The sequence below is a fragment of the Anopheles coluzzii genome, chromosome 3 (genome assembly GCF_943734685.1).
Source record: "Anopheles coluzzii chromosome 3, AcolN3, whole genome shotgun sequence".
In the NCBI taxonomy this organism is placed as follows: Eukaryota; Metazoa; Arthropoda; class Insecta; order Diptera; family Culicidae; genus Anopheles; species Anopheles coluzzii.
The window spans coordinates 25,513,037-25,530,619 of NC_064671.1; the positions used below are offsets into that span (position 1 = coordinate 25,513,037).

Consider the following 17,583-nt stretch of genomic DNA (forward strand, 5'->3'; position numbering starts at 1 on the left):
AGCAGAGGAGCGTTCGTTTATGGTGTGCGGTTGAAAACTGTCAGCGCGGCGACAGTGTGTCTGTTGCTAGCGCTTTGTGCTAGAGAGCAAATAATTGCGCTGCTCTGTTTGCTCTGCTTGGACACATCGGTACCGGTTATTGACAGAAGCCGCCTGTCTGTTCAGTGTGGCCAGATTATTTAGGCGGTTTTCGGTAGGATTCCAAAATTTTATTTGTAGTTTTAAGTAGTAAATTTTGATTTTGTCAGTAGTTTTCGGTAGGTTTTAAAACTCAAAATTCATTTAAAAAAAGTACCAAGCGAGAGGGGGGAGAGGAGGGGGTGCTAATACGCTAAACGAACATTCCACCTCGCGAGAAAATGTATACTTTATCTATTTCAAGGAGATGGATTAGATTTGGTTCAGCGGTCACACGATTGCAGGTTTTTCTGAAGTGTCGATCTGAAAATTATACTAGGAATTCTAAGCCAAAGAAGGACTGAGATGCCCATTTTCTTCTCAGCGGTGGCGATTTCCTTTCCTCGGCGCTTGGGGCTGTGGCAGTGCTCCATCGGATATGATTTTATCGCACGTGTTGTCAATCGATTTTCGCTGTATTGTTTAGATTGACAATTTCTATTGATAAAAGTATTATAAAAGTTTAAGTTCAGTTTCTCGATTAGTATTATAAAAAAATCTGTGATTTTCGACAGGAAAAGTAAAAAATCGGTTATTTTAGGGTGTTCATCTGTGAACCGATAGGCATATAAAAAAATCAGTAGGAATACAGATAAATAAGTATTTCTGGTCACTCTGTGTATGTTGAGGGATGCTGTATTCAAACAGCGCACAGATCAAACAGCCGTTAAAATTGTGATAATGCTGTGCTTTGATTGTAAATTTGTGATAACGTGTTGAAATAAACAAATCTGTGCAGTCAACGGGCGGTGCGTATCAGTACAAGTTGTGTTTTGCTCGAGAGAGCAACTTTCTCGTTCGTAAGCGTTGCACGGACAAACTTAAACCCCGACTCATACACAGATAGTGATCTCAGCTCGCTCGCAGTACAGTTTACGATGCGTTCGCTGGTGCATTTTATATTGAGTTTAGCATTACTGCGCCTCGCCTGGGCCCAGGAAGATGTTCATCTGCCCGACTATTTGGTGTTTACGAAACAGTTTGCGGTGCACGTGCAGGTTCGCGAACCTTCCGGCATCATGGTCTGGACCCGAGACAGTCCGCTGATCGAGACGTTCGGGCTGGAACTGTACGTTGGCCGGGGTAATCACAGCACCCGGGGACCGATCTGGGACAGACAGCTGCTCGTCAACACGTCCGTCCTGGTGGATGGGAAGTTTTTCATCCACGACGACGGCATGGTGGTGGAAGTGGGTGACACGATTCGCTATCGCTTCATGGTTACGCACAAGAAAACGCTGTTCCACAGCAATTTCCGTCGGATTCTCGTAACAGGTGTGGGAATGGACGTTGTACTAGTAGAACCATGTTAAAATTAATTTTATATAATTTTCAGATCATCTATTCTATCGCCCGAAGAACAACTATTGCTTCTCGCAGTGCCTGGTAGGCGATCAGCAAGTCGCCCACGAAGAGGTTACCCACCTGAAGCTGCTTCTGGAGCAGAAGATACTGCAGTGCGTCGGTACGCAAGCGTCCGAGCATCTGTTCTTCCCGCTGGAAAATGCCTCGAAGCTAGTTGCTGACGCCGAGCTGTACGTAAAGTCGCGCCTGTTTCAAGTGGAGGCACTGCGACCGCTGGTCAACAGTGTCGTCACGACCTACCTTGCCCACAACGGTGTCGGCTTCCGTATGTATACACTGCTCGATAAGTTTAAGGTGCTCGAGCTGGGCCAAGGCTACCTGGATGTGATCGATTTCGACAGCTTCCTGGAGGAGTCGAACTAGCAGCGAAAGGGGAATGGCTGAATTCGTTTAAAACCATTTATTGTAATCGTTACTAAACACTAAACACTTTGTGTCCCGAAAGCAAGCGTCTTGTATGGCGAATCATAAGGAAGAAAAACAGAATGACAGAAAAATGAGGGAAGCAATACGAATCAAACAAAAAGAAAGAAGGCTGGAAGAACAAACAGTGATGAGCTTGCCGCCAGCTAGCAGCCCACTACTTCCGCAAATCGTCATCGGTGGAAAATACTTTGTCGTGAGATTTCATGTGATGGTCCAGCGTTTTGCGCTTTTTAAACTCACGCAAGCACAGATGGCACTGGTACTGTTCCGCGATGATGCAGCAGTGCTTCCGCAGCGACTCGCTGGACGCGTACGACAGCCCACAATCCCGGCAGTGATGCAATCGTGTCGGTTTGAGCAGCCCCGACGAAGCAGTCCGGCTCTGGGCAGCCGGCTGTACCGATGGGAAGGGCGGTGACAGTTGAGATGATTTTATCATATTCACCGTTTGTCTAATGGAGGCGGAAGGATTGTGGTGGTCGAACTTTGGGACAATGGCAGTGACAGGTGCTGGGCTGGACCCGGAAGTGGTCTTAGCGGACGGTTGCATTGACGCCGTTACCGTTTCGAGCGCTGAGGTAGATAGTCGTGCCGATGCCGTCCATCGGTCCCCGGTCGGGCAGGACGCTTTCATCTTGGAGTACGAGCTAGCTTCCAGCTTTCGGCGGCCCTTTTGAATGTAATTGTTCAAAATGCGCTGATACTCTACCGGAGGGGACAGATTGCCGTGTGCCGCCGGTTCCTGCTGGTGGTGGGGTGAAGCAGTTTTGTCTGGCTCGGGTGTCTGTACGGATGAAGCTTCCTTACCATCATTCTGCCCACCACCTTCCAGTGCGCCCGTTCCGTCCGGTGATTCCCGCCGAATGGGCCGTTTGCAGGAAAACTCGCTTGGATTGACGGCAATCGTAATGGCGCTCGTGTCCGACAGCACCACATCCGTCCCGGGCGACACTTCGGTAAGGTATTCCATCTCGGAGAAGAGTGACGATACCTCCTTGTCGAAGCAGCGGCTCGAGCCAGCGTTAAAGCCACCGGGAGGGGGGCTTTCCTGCCGGCGCAGTTCCGCATCGAAATCCTTGCAAAGGTGCAGCGAGCTCGCACCGGCAATCCGGACCACATCCTCGCAGATCTCACCGAAATCGTCGATGATGAACGTTTCTTCCGCGAAGTAGTGATCGTAATCGAAGCACATGCTGTGAAGGGAGCGGGAGGGGAAGAAACCACATGTTAGAACCGGTTTTGTTGGCGGCAGTTTATGGATTTGCATTGCTCTGCCCTACCCATCCATCGTGATGCGCACTGATGCAGGGTGAAGATTTAGCACCGTAAATGGCCACCAGCTGGCACCGAGCGGCGCGTGATTCGTAAACAAGAGTGAAGAGCGAAAAAAAAAAGGAAAGAAAAGCGTGCGCTACACCCACCACCACCACCACCACCACCGAGGAGGAGCGGCTTTTGCGTAGAACTATCACCACATTTTGCTGGCGATGGGTAGAATGGTGATTTCACACTAAATCCACACTGTCCGCGGTCATGGTTGATCGGGTTTCTTATCGATTTCGGGCGCCGAATTTGGGTGTAATTTTGTGTGAAGCGATTTCGTTCTAGCAGCTCTTTTCGGTATTTGTTGTGTTCTGAACTGTCAAAGTGTGCGCACACACACACGCGCGCTAGGGAAGAGCGAGAGAGTGTAGAGTTGTGCTAGAAAGAGACAAATATTGCACTGCCCGCGAGGGGTAGATTTCGAAAATTAAGGGATGAGCTTCGAATGGAGTTTGAAAATTTGAATTTGCAACCGTTGGATCACGTTTAGACGGAATGGCACCATTGTGAAAGATAAATTCGTTAATTAGAAACGAAGCTTTGTATCATATTGTAGTAAAAGAAGCTTGAAATACATAAGTTCATACAATTCTAAACTTTGATCATGGTTTTATAGAACTGTTTAATAGTGTCCCTGGAACAGTTAAGCAGTTAAGCCTAAAGTTATGCAATCATAACTTAAAAACACAGGTTAGTCCCGAGATACGCGCATTTATCTAAATTTGAAATTTGTTTTGAGCTAATTGTACAGGCGGTCCCCGAGATAAACGGTACCTCTTATACGCGGATTCGGAGATACGCGGTTTTCTATATTTGACAGTTCTTTGAGCAAATTGTACTGATTTGACATATAAATTGTAAAATGCCAAATAATTTCCCTTTTGATAAAACGTTTAAACCATTTCAAATGGTTTAAAACTGCTAAATTCAATCAGAATTATATCAAATAATTAAATGAGTGACTAAAACCGCCCCCTACTTGCAAAAATACATGAAAATTAGTGATATTTAAGCTGGAAATCACGAGATTCCACTTACGCGGAAATTCAAGATACGCGGTTTTTGCGGCCGTTTTCGGTCCCCATTAACCGTGTATCTTGGGGACCGTCTGTTCTCATTTGAAACATCAATTGCGAAATGTAAGATATATTCACGTATATGATCTTCTTCTTTCACACAACAACCGTTGTCGGCCACAGCCTGCCTGTACCACACACTAGTGAGATTGACTTTTAGTGAGTTATTAGTTACCCATTGGAGTGTAGTCAGTCCTACGTATGAGGGCACGGTCCATTCGGGACTTGAACCCATGATGGGCATGTTGTGAAGTCGTACGAATTGATTTCTGTATCTCAAGACCGTCCATTTTTTATAAGCTTTTAGTAGCATTCACTTTTTTTTTATCATTCAGGAGGCACGGTCTAAAGGGCCGTATTTGAAAATATAAAAAAATAAGACAAGAGAAAAAAATCTTACGAATCATATGAAATAATTAATGAAGTAGCTAAATTCCACGCAAAACTACATGCTAATAGCAATATTATTGAATAAAATCGATAGAAACGACTTGAACTTAAATTTGAGTTACACGGTTTCTTTGCGGTCCGTATTTCAGGGACTAAGTAATGGATGGCTTTACTTTCAGGGATTTAAAGTATGGATCTTCTTCTTCTTCTTTGGCACAACAACCGCTGTCGGTCAAGGCTTGCCTGTACCCACTAGTGAAGTGAGCTTGGCTTTCAATGACTTATTGTTACCATAGCAGGATAGTCAGTCCTACGTAGGGGGGCACGGTTTATTCGGGACTTGAACCCATGACGGGCATGTTGTTACGTCGTACGAGTGAACGACTGTACCACAAGACCGGCCCTTATACCATACTACCCCTACCCCTAAAGTATGGATAGCTCAACATTTATTCCAAAAATGTAAAACAAGGATACCAGATTGAATGGAAAGTCACGTACCGATGCAATGTTATACATCATACTCGCCGAATACATCAAAGCAAATTCAAGCACAATGGACCGTTAAAACATTGGTAAGAAAACAATGGCTTAGTGCAAGTTTTGGAAACGGCACCCAAACTGATAGGATCGCTTTGTAGAGCTTTGTTATCAACGCGTAGTGGCGTAGAAAGCGCGCGGTGTAACACGTGGGCCAACTTTACCACGTTTAGAACGGCTGGTGTATTCATTGTGCGAGTTGCGCTAACTTTACAATCGTGGTAGAGATGAATCAATTGTGAGTAGAAAGTTTTTTGGTAAAGGATGCTAAAGGTGGGTAGTAGCTGTAAGGTTGCGATTGTTACGCATCAATCAGCTACCGCAGAAAAGGTCGGAATTGTAGAATTTGTCATTACATTAGGCTTTGATGATGAGTGTTTCCGTACAGTACGACAATAGCTTTGTTAAATGAACAATGAAGCTATTGTTATAAAGAGCTAATTCATTTATAAAATTGTTTGGTGAAGGGTCAGTATGTACATGAAGACAGTTGAAGAAAATATGGTCTTAGTACAATGTTCTTCGAGGTTTAATAAGATTACTCCCAAAGTTATGTACTTGAAATACGCCTGGATGTATACCATGCGATGTACTTAGGTGCTCTGAATGTAATATTTATTTTTATAGAGACTTTAAACCAATTGGCTTCATTCGCATTTTACTAAATGTATTACTTTTAAGGGTGATGGTAAATTATTTTTTCTTAATTGAAATTTGCTTATACTTATTTAACTCATTTAAAGCTTTACTCGTCAAAGAAAGGACACGGGTATTTCGTGCTCAGCATGTTGCCCTTTGACGGCATACAGTAAAAATATTTGGAAAACCCAACTATACCCTACAAGCCTCTGCTACAAGCCTGATCTACGGCACTGTCAAAGAACTTTCATAATTTATTTCCACCATATTAATGTTAGGCTCAACAGTAAAGTATGTCCTTGACCATCATCGCGCGAATATTCGACCACCACCCTTCCAAACCTTTTCCATATCTTTTCTCCATCCCCTTCCAATAACGAAATAATTGAATTCGATTAAAAGCGCTCGGCGCGAGCACGGGCCCTGCGCCCCATTAAAATAATTTTAATGGCTTCGAGTTTTTCTGGCGTAATTACTTTTAAATTCCGCACCCGCAACCAATCATCCTGGTGCGGGTGAATGGAATAGACCAACATCCAACACCTCCCGGTCCGCACCGTGTGTCAAGAGCGTTGGCTTTCTGCCGCCGGATAGCGCAACAATCCTGCGCGATAATGAATTTTTAAGCTACCACGCCACGTGCTGTGTTTCGACTAAGAAAGGGAGAGTGGGAGAGAACCCGATAGAGCGAGAGATAGAGTAGGCGAAGGAGGGAACAACAGCGGCACAATGAAACCGGCACAGCAGAGCGCACGGGAGATGAATTGTGCTGGTGAAATAAATTATTGTTTGCTTAATTACTTTCTGCAGCCAAAACGGTACTACTGCCACTACTACTGACGCCGAATGGTGCTAGTGCGTTGCGATAATGGTGAACCCATCGGCACTTTTCCGGGAAATGTTGCCCGCTTTCGGAAGTTTGGTTTGTCTGGTGCGGCGGTTCGGTGTAGTGGTCGCCTCTCTTTTTTTTGTTTAAAGATGCTGCCGGTACACGGTTTGGCGCAAGAAATGGCAACAACTTAGTGCTTAATTAATTTATTCTAACTTCGATAGCGATTCCCGTTAATTGATGGCGGAACTGACGGGCTAGGCGGTCATTCTCTTCCTTCAGGCGAGCTGGCGGGAAACTGACAGATGGCGCAGTGGTGGTGAACACATAAAAAAACACAATTATAGTAGGTCGTGGACCTAGGACAGTACACAGGGTGGCGACAGGGTGCGAGATAAGGAATGCAAAGCAAACACGACAACAAGAACACTTCCAATCACACAAACCATGTACAGTGCGGATTGTGAGTTTGTGTGTCATGGAGCGCAGTGCATATTGCAAAACGAAGTGCTTGTACAAGGTTTATCTTGATTTTTGGAACTGATAAGTAATCCCTGCAGAATGTTTCCAAACATGCTTCGTGCACTGTTAATAGTGATCGCTTTCGGTGCGTCCCGGGCCGGATTGCTGGACTGGTTTCGTGGCGAGGACGAGCTAGAGGGCCATCGGATAGGCAAGATTCACATCGAAGTCCTCTCACCGAAAGGCATTCGGCTGTGGACGGCATACAACCCCGACACGGAGCTGTTCGGTGTGGAGCTGTACGTGAAGTATTACGGTGGCCGGACGGAGGCGCTCGACTGTGCACTGTGTCAGAATGTTACCGAACCGGTGGACGGGAAGTTTATGCTGGAAGATCCTAACCTAGTGGCCCGTTTTGGTGATGTTCTCCAGTACACGATCATCACGTTTGACGGCACCACGACGATGCGTCATGCCGCAAGACGACAGTTTGTGCGAGGTACTGCCACCACTATCAACAGTTACAGTGTGTTTGTATGGATTGTAACTTTTCTGTTGTATTTTTGTTGTATAGAGGAGCTTATCAAACCGAACGATCGGTGTTTCTGTGGCGCGCGCAAGCTACCCGAACCGCTGCAGGATGCACCAATGTCCGAGGTGGAGCTGCTGGAACGCATCATACTACGGGCGTTGGGCAACCGTAGTCGGGAGTGTGAGGCGATCTCGAACTGGCTCGTGCTAAGGGCGGAACCTCGCAACGAGCAGGCCGATTTGCTGGAGTACGTGCGAACCTATCTGGATCTGTTGCTGTTGCGTGCGAAATGGCGCACACTGGATGCTGGCGGGACGGGCTGGACAAGTTCCCGGCCGTCGGAGCTGGTCGTGGAGGTGGACGATCATCGGGATGGGATTGCGTTTCAGGTGCGGTCCACTATCGAGAAGCTGAAGCTGCTGGAACTGATGAGATTTAGCGGGATGATAGAGGACTACGATGGTGTTTTATAGGTCGTTGAGGATAAAGTAGTTGAGGTATAAGGTAGTGAGTAGAGCTTGGAACAATGTCAATAAATGGATAAGTAGACTCATAAGAATAATTAAGGCGTTGGACTATTAATAGAGTAAAATTCGTGGAAAACCGCTTACAGGGTTTACCAGCATAATAAACAACTGTTCACTTGTTTATAACAATAGTCGTTTTGAATAGACACCGCTGTCTACCACTTGCTCACACGTCAGATGGTGTAAGCCAGCTGTGTCAAACTCATTTCATCAGAGGGCCGCAAGTACAAAATTTCAGTGATTCGCGGGCCGCAAAGTTGGGAATGGAAAATATACCCCAATATTTATGTAAAATACTTTTTTACATTTTTATTGTTAAACAAATTGACTTTTTGTGTACTCCTCGCTTCTTATCTGGAATCGTTTGTTATGTACAAATTCGCGATGTTATTTTTATATGTGCTATTTTTTACATGAGAAAATTTTTTTAATGTACTTTCAACGTTATTACTAAAAAAGGACATTTTACATTACTCGCGTTCTCTTACGGCAGTTCTGCTAGAAAATATCTGTTAAACACACTTTTTCACTGAAGTAGGAGAAGTCTAGCAGCCTGTAGTGAATCTTTTTCAAGCAATCCGAGCTATCCATCACTGGATGAATAACAAAAATATTTGCTTGCAATGTTTTGACAGATCAAGAGAAAAATTGTAATAACACGTGTTGAAACATTATTTTTGCTAATTTCCAAGTTCCAAGTGTTCTGGTGTTATATTCATTTCTTATAACAAGAACCCGTATTTTACGAATAACTTTTTTTTAAATTACGATAATTTTATCTGACGAAGAGTCGTGGTGTGTGTTCCCATACAGATCGGCAAATCTGTTTTTGACACTTGAAGGGAGATGATTCGCGAATTGAGGAATTGAGGACTGTGTGAGCTAATCTATTAATAAGCTTTGTATTGCATGGCTTCGGCATTTAGATTATTTTTATCCTTAATCTAAATCCTTTAGGCTTAAATGTAATCATATCATTTTGGTTTTGATTTTTGGGGAGGTTGGAAATTACATTAATTCGTCTTGCAGAATGTTGGGTACAAATAATTCCAACTTGGCTACAATCATTTTTATTAACATTTATGGTGGCATGATTATGACAAAAAACAGAAGTGGCTCCAATCGAATATCAATGATGTAACATTCTAAGGTCGGAAAAATCGAAGCCGAATGAATCCTTTACTCGGCAGTCGGGGGCATGGAGATTGTCAAATTCGGTGGGACAACCGATGACTCCAACGGTTCCGAATGGCTTTAAACGGCTCTATAGGCTTCGGACCGTAGCCGATTGAGCCGGTCTCGTAGTACAGTCGTCAACTCGTACGACTTAACAACATGCCCGCCATGGGTTCAATCCCCAAAACCGCGCCGCCATACGTAGGACTGACTATCCTGCTATGGGGGGAATCAATTAGTCACTGGAAGCCAAGCCCACAAGTGGGTACAGGCAGGCCTTGACCGACATCGGTTGTTGAGCCAAAGAAAAGAAGAAGATAGGCTTCGGACGGCACCGAACGGAACTGTTGGTTTGATTTTGGCCGGATTCGGAGTAAGAATAGCTAAAATCGGAAATGGTTTTGAGCCGTGGATGCGATTCCGACAATCCATCACTAGTTGTTGCGAAGTTTCCTAGTGTGTGTATCAAGTTATTTTCATTTCTTTTTCGTTTGTAGACAGTTGACGCAAATCTATTTTTCCATACAGAATGCGCAATCGAATGTGCACAAAACTATGCTAATATTCAGAATTTAATCGAAACATAATACGACTGAGCTTGCATTCGATTCAGTGATTCTTAAGGGTCTCGATTGATATGTACGTTAGTGTAAAATAAGTTTATGAGATGTTATGGGTACATTCATGTTAGTTTCCATATACCAACAAAAGGATTGTCCTTCTCTGGAAAATTTAATACACTTTGACAAATAGTAATAACAGATTTAGGGTTTGCAGTGCTTTTAGCAATTCTCAAAATACTCTTGCGGGCCGCATCCAGAATCAACGCGGGCCGCATGCGGCCCGCGGGCCGCCAGTTTGACATACCTGGTGTAAGCTACTCTGTCCATTTCAATAACACAATTTTCGCCTTCGAGTAGCAACTGTCAGATCCGGCATTGTTTGTTTTGTTTTGACAAATTTTGCAAAAACAAAACATTTTCAAACACGTTTCTTTTATTCAAGAAATATGCAGTATAAACCATACATTTCAATAAATCAAAACATTAATTTTGTTAATTATACAACAACCACAAGAAACCGTGCCGAATCCGACCGTTGTGCAATCGAAGGCGGAAATTGTGTTATTGAATTGGACAGAATAGCTTACACCATCTGACGTGTGAGCAAGTGGTAGACAGCGGTGTCTATCCAAAACGACTATTGTTATAAACAAGTGGACAGTTGTTTATTGGACTGGTAAACCCTGTATATATAAATTTGCATTAGTCGACCATCGTGTTAGTCTACCAAGAAATTTGCGACCAAGATTTTTACTACCAAGATTTCTGCGATCAAGAATTATGCGACCACGAAATTTGCGATCAAGAATGTTGCGACTAAGAATTTTGTGACCAGGATTTCTGCCACCAAGAAATAAGCGACCAGGATTTTTGCGACCAGGATTTTCGTGACCAGGATTTCTGCGACCAAGTTTTTTGCGACCAAGGTTTCTGTGACCAAAATTTTTGCGACCAAGAAATATGCCACCAAGAATTTTGTGATCATGATTTTTGCGACCAAGATTTTTGCGACCAAGCTTTCTGTGATTTGTGACAAGATTTTTGTGACCAAGAAATATGCCACAAAGAATTTTGTGATCAAGATTTCTGCGACCAAGATTTTTGCGACCAAGATGTTTGCGATCAAGGATTTTGCGACCAAAGATTTGGTGCCCAAGAATATTGCCACCAATTTATTTAAAAATGCATCATCAAACTTTTGTGCAGAGTGCACAGAAAACTGTGTTTTTGCAAGCTTTGGTTACATTTTTCTTAAAGTGACCTTCCAACATCCCGTCTGGTTCGTGTCATACCAATACAGGATGAAAATTTCAAATACCAGTTCGGCTTTATACTTATGTATTGCACGTCATGCCACACGCTGAATGAATGACCTTCTTTTGATCGTGAAAATAGGTGTCATTTTGCTCCTGTTTTTGTCGTTTTCTCGTTCTTTACTGGGAGGTCATGAAGTAGAGCAAAGCACACTTGAGCAGGATAATGACGATTACCAACCGAACAATTCGTTGTTGTTGATGGCACCGACGAACGTTGTTGACGACGACGATGATGATGATTATGGTGATAAGATATTAGCCTTTTTGCTGGTTTTCTGTGTAGAAGAAAGGTGTTTTTTGTGCTTTCCCCAAGAACAAATTGCCCAAGCCTCAATGGCGGTAGGCTTTCGAAAGCCAACACGACGGGTTTTAGCCTTTTGCATGGAAAATCTTCAAAAAAGCCGGTCGCCCGTGTTTGATGGAGTTTTCTAAAACGTTTTGAACTTGTTCGCTCTTTCCACTCCATTCCATCCAGTTTTTAATGGAACGGAAGTGCTCGAAGGGAGAAGGTGAAGTGCGTGTGTTACGGATTTTCCTCGCCATTTCCTTTTAGAGCGCTGGGCTTAAGGGGGAGCGGGGGTTCAACCAGCAGTGAAAAGATGCGTCAAGTAAACCGGAGAACCCCGGTAACGATGCGAAGGAAGGAGGCGCGTGTGCGAGCGTGGAAAATGATTTATTAGTCCCGCATTAGAATGGCGTAAAGTGTGCCAGAAGGCTGAAAAGGGAAAAAAGCGTACCCGTAGGTGGCTGCTTTTTTTTCGCTCTTGCCGAGCATCGCAAATGACTAGCCAGAAATGGGGAGAGCGAGAAAGAGGGAAATTATGACACCTACCGAAATGCGAAGCGCACCAGTAAAACGACCGAGCTGATGTGTGTTGCGTTGTGTGGAAATGGTGAGATGGGGGGGGGGGGGGGGGTGAAAAACATGCGTAAAAGCGTTGCGATCTGACGCGCTTCGAGCCACCCCGTTGAGGGAGGAAAATGCAGCGACCTTGTGGGCTAAAAACGCCTCCCTTTTGCTGGTGTTTCGTCGTTAAAAGGGAAAGCATAAGCCAGCAAGGAGGAGGAGGAGGAGGAGGAAAGAAAAAACAGCGCACAAAAATATGAACCAACGAAACGACTTTGTTGGCCCCGTGGTGGCAAACGCGCAACGCGACGAAAAAGTACGTGGAAATGGGTTTCCTTTTTTTGCTTTCCTGCTCCACTGTGCTAAGGGTCGTGGTAGTGAAAATGATGAAAAATTCCTTTGGTGCTGAAGCGATGTTAGCCGATGTAAAGCTGAGTAACGAAGCGTATGTCAAGCCGACGACGACGACGGCGAGGCAAAGGCGAACAAAAAGGGATCAGGGCGTTATGATTATGATTTCATGAATGATTAAAAGACTGCCATCCCATTTACCATGCAGGGGGGGAAAAATCATGCTCACGCTAAGAGTGTGTGTGTGTGGATGTATATATTGCTTTGTACTATCTCCTCTACAGCACCAGAAATTGGGTTCACTTTAGCCTCTTTCTTCGCCGTGCATGAAAGCACCACAATCACCCAATTTCCCAGCTTTTGCAGCTTGCGTTTTGCAGTTCGCTTTCCAAAACGCGAACCCATTTTCACCCTCCCCCCAAAACAGGATCCACAATTTAACGTTGCACAAGTTGGTGGTGGTGATGGTGGTAGTCGTTTTTTTGTGTTTGTGTTATTTGTTGGTAGAACTACGGCCCTTTATCGTGGCGGTAGGCTTGCAAAAGTCGGGCGAGTTGTTCCCGCGGCATAACCCCCGGTGTAACGACTAATTTTCCCGGGCCACATGTAATAATGGAGTCTTTTATTAGGTTAAGCAGAAGGGCAAAGGAATCGTGCAGCGTTCAGGAATTTTTTTTTTTCGTTCTTGCTCACTCTCTGCTCTCTACGTGGATAGGGCAATGCAAAAAGCACCGGTAATAACCGTTGGATGCTACAATATGTACCAAGCCAAATAAGGTGTGCCGCCAGGGCAGAAACAGTGTTGGCGTTTTTCTTTCCACCGGTGCACGTTCCAATGAACGAACGAATATCGCTTTTTTTATGCACATACACGACCGGGAACGGTATAAGCGTGTACGTACGCGGAATGATGAGTGTAATGAAGATTATGATGATCGGTACGGGTAATGGTGTTCGTTAGGCGCTGGTTGGCTTCCTGGGAGCAGGGCTAGACAATTATTACTCGAATATGCTTCCGGTGTGTGGTACGGTTTTTGGTAGAAAAGGAAAGCATTTTTTTGTTATTTACCGCAACCATGTGTGGAATGAATGGTGGAGTGGAAAAATCAACTAGAGCTTGTATAGCTTTTCAAGGCAAGTGCATAGTTATGCACTTGTTTTGGTGCAATTCGTTTGAATGAAACAGGTAATCTTGAACGTTGTTTTCGGTCATTTGAAGCAGGGCAATTGGAAAGACTGTGAAAAGTAATTGTGTCTTGTATATGGTATTGCTAGAGAACCACTTAAGTTTTAGGATAAAACATTTTCTAAAATGTGATATCTTTATCAGTGATTATTTATGCCTCAATTCAACTTAACAACTCTACACTGTGTAGCTTCGAACAGCTTCAAATGCACATCGACAGGAATGCTGTTTAATTTGGCTATAGATGAGCGCCTAAAGTTATGCAATTTATTGATTAATTGATCAACACTTTGAATGTCATGGCTATCAGATATGAAATCCAGGGATAATTGACTTTAAAGCTGAATAACTCGTAATAGAGAGAGCGTATAATAATGAAATTTGGCAAAAAGACCAACAAAGTAGTAAATAGCTTTTTAATGTATACGGTTTTTGAAAAAAACTTTGGTATTTTCTTTTAATAGAATAACACTAACAATTCCTTTGATGAATATAATGCAGCCACATATATTTTAGTTGTAATGTGAGCTTTCAAATCCTCTAATATTTAGCAGATATTAGTTAAAAGATTATGTCAACATAAGTTTTTTCATATGATCGCTTTTTAATGATGAAAAAACATCAATACATGACATTAAACTGTTGTTTCCGCAAGTTAATCAAAACCAAGCAAAATAATGTAAACACAACAAGATATCAATATAAATTGTATTAAAAATCATCATTTTTAACATCGTTTGTTTATATTCAATTACACTTTCTTGGGGGCCATGGCTCTCATATATGACAGCCAAATAAAAATGTTAACAAAAAGTGCTTGGCATCCAGGGAAACAAAGATAAATGGTCTGGCACTCAAAGTGTTGAACGATAGCTTATAACAGTCTGAGAACAAGCGTCCAACAGCTTCTCTTATTAGGAGCAATAAAAGATTTTCCTCCCAAATCCATCAAGTCATAAGATCAAACGATCGAATAACATTAACATGGATTCAAATATTATTTAAATCTGATTTTTTAAATACAAATCTACACATCATGCATGCAACCCAACTCAGTCTCAGACAAATAAGTCTGGAAGTCATATAGCACGATCTAGAAGTTTTAGCTTAGACTTACTTACTTACTTGGGCAAAATGAGGGGAATCAATTTGCTTTGTGCAACGCATGTCTTTGATAAAATAAGCTTTAGAGTCATTATACATACAGTGAAATCTCCAAGATGGTGATATCTATAGGTGAATATTCAAGGGACCGATAGATATCCATGTTGAGAAAAACTAATTAAGGTGTTGCTATGAAGCATCCAATAAACTACGGGAAAAACATAGCATCCTTTGACCAATATATTTGTAAACCGTCACCCAAAAAAATATCTTGGAGAATTTTGACAGCCTAATCGCATATGCAACTCGAGGCCTAAGGGGAACATTTATCTTGAAGAGACATACAATGTATGGAATATGAAGAGACCATCAAAATAATCAGCTTAAAGAAATAATTCGTCTTGAAGAGACTACATCTTAGATAGATATAACTGTATTCCATTTAAAAACATTTTCATGTCTCTAAGAATATCGCACTTTCTTGGCGTAAAGACCAAAATGAGTAAATGAATATACAAACAAATCACATATGCTCATTATATATTTTTTTAACTAAGTTCAAAACTCTCACGTTCGATGAGTATTCTTACGGCTTTTCAGTATTTCTTGCCAACATCATCGTAGTCCCTAACGGACGTCATACCGGCTTCGCGCGCCTGGTACAACACTAGCAGCTTGTGGAGCAGTGTATCCATCTCGAAAACGATCACCTTCCCGTTAGGGCTGGCACCAACCAATGCGCTATCCGCAACCCGGGCAAGCTTAGGCGATTGTTTCAGCACTGTTTGCACATATCCGCGCCAATCGATCGACGTATCGTACGAATCTTCCGGGCTCTTAAGGGTTAGCAGGTTGGTGCGTGGTTTCGTTGCACACTGTTCACTAACCATCTCCACGATACCTTTTAAAATGCTTGCATCGTACCGCCGATCCGGTTTGGCTTGAATGAGTTTTTGTGGGAGACGTTCGTCCCTCGCTCCGTTCCGTACGTCCAATAGCGAAGCGTGTGAGCAAAGGTTTGTTTCGGGATCGATTTCACAGTCAAATCCTTCGTCGGAATAGTCACCGTTGAACAATTCCTGGTTCCAGTTGGCGGTAGTGGGTGTGATCGGGGAAGGAGTTGTAGTTCTTCTTGTCGATGAAGTTGGTTGAGGAGTAGTGAATCGTGGCGTTTGGGTTGTGGACCGTGACCAGGGCGGTAATGTGTAAACTGGCTGTTTTGTGGTAGTTTCTGATCGGGTGTCATTCTCGCAGGTACAGTTGCTTCTGATCATATGTCCTGGAAAAGTGTAGAGAAGTGAAATTGAAAACAAATTGTCGATCATTGCGGCCTTGTTTTCCCTGTATACTTACGAAACACATGAAACTGGATCGTGTTCTTTAGCACTCCTCCATCGGTAAAACCCATGTAGGTTGTTAGGTTTAACGCGTCACCCGGCTTGATGATCACCTCCGTATCGCGCACAATGTACTTCCCGTACACCAGCTCCGTCGCGTTCTGCACCACGTCCGGCGTATCTCCGCCCGGGTTGTTGATGTACAGCTCGAACGCAAAGTATTGCGATGTAGCGTTCAGCCTTTGGATGGAGAGCTCAATACCTTTCGGGCTGTAGATCTCGATGTTTGGGTGCGGTGTCCAGTGGTGCGGGCGTCGATGCCCGTGTCCGTGATGATGATGATGGTCATGGCGGCCATGGTGGCGACGGCCATATCCATGGCTGAACACTTGCTGGCAGATCACCGCAAAAAGCACCACCGTACACAGCGCTGCAGTGAGCGATCGAGACATCTTGCTGGAAAGGTTGCACGCTTGAGACTGCGGTAGGTTGATCAGCGTGCAGCTGTTATAGCAGCATCTCGTTGCGTACTTATCGCTTCATAGTTCAGTATTGGTGATAACCCTAACTGAATACACTCAGTGAGCAAATTGTTTGGAGAGAGCTGAACGTGTGTGACGTGCGAAGATGATTCATGGGCGAGAAGTTTCCGCGAGAAGTTCCCCAGTTTGTTATGCGCATCAACAATGTGGCAGCATAATTAAGCACAATTGGCAATTGGTGCTCACTGTTGGGTCGTTGTTTTGCTAATTGAAGTGTGGAGGGTACGAGCACAAAGGAAGCAGCAAAACAATGATAACTTTCTGTTTATTTGCAGCAACATTATTCAAACCATAAATTCATACAGCGTATGGTAGATTTCCCACCAGACATTTGCTTATTTACAGCAGCAAGAGCAACAAGAATATGATAAAACATACACGAAAAGCATTGCAAAAATGGAATGAATACATTCGCAAACAGCATGTTCACAACGAGGCACGGCAAAGTTTCATGAATTCATTTTGAAAAATTAATATCCCGACATGCTTTTTCACTTTTTTTTGTTGTTCATATCGCTACATTTCTAATCAAATTATAAAGTTGGAAATCAATCGCATTCAAACTTTCGTGTCGGGCACGCGAAAAGTATGTGAATGTTTTAAGCCATTTCGATTGGTACGGTTACCAGTGCTTTGGGTGTTCGTATGTGTACATTTATGTTCGTACATGCATATGGTCGACAACCAACATTGGTTGAGCAATCTAGAATGCAGAAAACTTGCATGACCAAACTTTTGGCCTCATTCCCCCCGGGATGTCTTTCGTTGATTTTTGCTGTTTTTTTTGCATAGTACAGGGAGCAATATTTGATGGTAGGCGTACAAGTAACACCGTTAACTTTCAGCACAGTTTACCTGGTTTAGCAGCATTTTTC

The 17,583-nt window shown here is 43.5% G+C and overlaps 4 protein-coding genes across 4 annotated transcripts; 2 read left to right on the plus strand and 2 right to left on the minus strand.

Moving 5' to 3' along the window:
• The first annotated feature begins 617 nt into the window (after window positions 1–617).
• LOC120955494 (uncharacterized) lies at window positions 618–1,908 on the plus strand. The gene is made up of 2 exons (XM_049609719.1): window positions 618–1,452; window positions 1,514–1,908. Exons 1-2 carry the CDS (start codon window positions 1,056–1,058, stop codon window positions 1,903–1,905), a joined length of 789 nt encoding a protein of 262 aa, XP_049465676.1. The 5' UTR covers window positions 618–1,055; the 3' UTR covers window positions 1,906–1,908.
• A 19-nt stretch (window positions 1,909–1,927) lies between these two features.
• On the minus strand, window positions 1,928–3,638 carry LOC120955491 (uncharacterized). The gene is made up of 2 exons (XM_040376399.2): window positions 3,249–3,638; window positions 1,928–3,161 (listed from the first exon to the last, which is right to left on the minus strand). The coding sequence occupies exons 1-2, from the start codon at window positions 3,254–3,256 to the stop codon at window positions 2,123–2,125; spliced, it is 1,047 nt and encodes a 348-aa protein (XP_040232333.2). The 5' UTR covers window positions 3,257–3,638; the 3' UTR covers window positions 1,928–2,122.
• Window positions 3,639–6,896: 3,258 nt separating this feature from the next.
• On the plus strand, window positions 6,897–8,580 carry LOC120959349 (uncharacterized). The gene is made up of 2 exons (XM_040382654.2): window positions 6,897–7,726; window positions 7,802–8,580. The coding sequence occupies exons 1-2, from the start codon at window positions 7,327–7,329 to the stop codon at window positions 8,230–8,232; spliced, it is 831 nt and encodes a 276-aa protein (XP_040238588.2). The 5' UTR covers window positions 6,897–7,326; the 3' UTR covers window positions 8,233–8,580.
• Window positions 8,581–15,357: 6,777 nt separating this feature from the next.
• LOC120958777 (uncharacterized) lies at window positions 15,358–16,663 on the minus strand. The gene is made up of 2 exons (XM_040381777.2): window positions 16,183–16,663; window positions 15,358–16,108 (listed from the first exon to the last, which is right to left on the minus strand). The coding sequence occupies exons 1-2, from the start codon at window positions 16,616–16,618 to the stop codon at window positions 15,426–15,428; spliced, it is 1,119 nt and encodes a 372-aa protein (XP_040237711.2). The 5' UTR covers window positions 16,619–16,663; the 3' UTR covers window positions 15,358–15,425.
• Window positions 16,664–17,583: the final 920 nt, after the last annotated feature.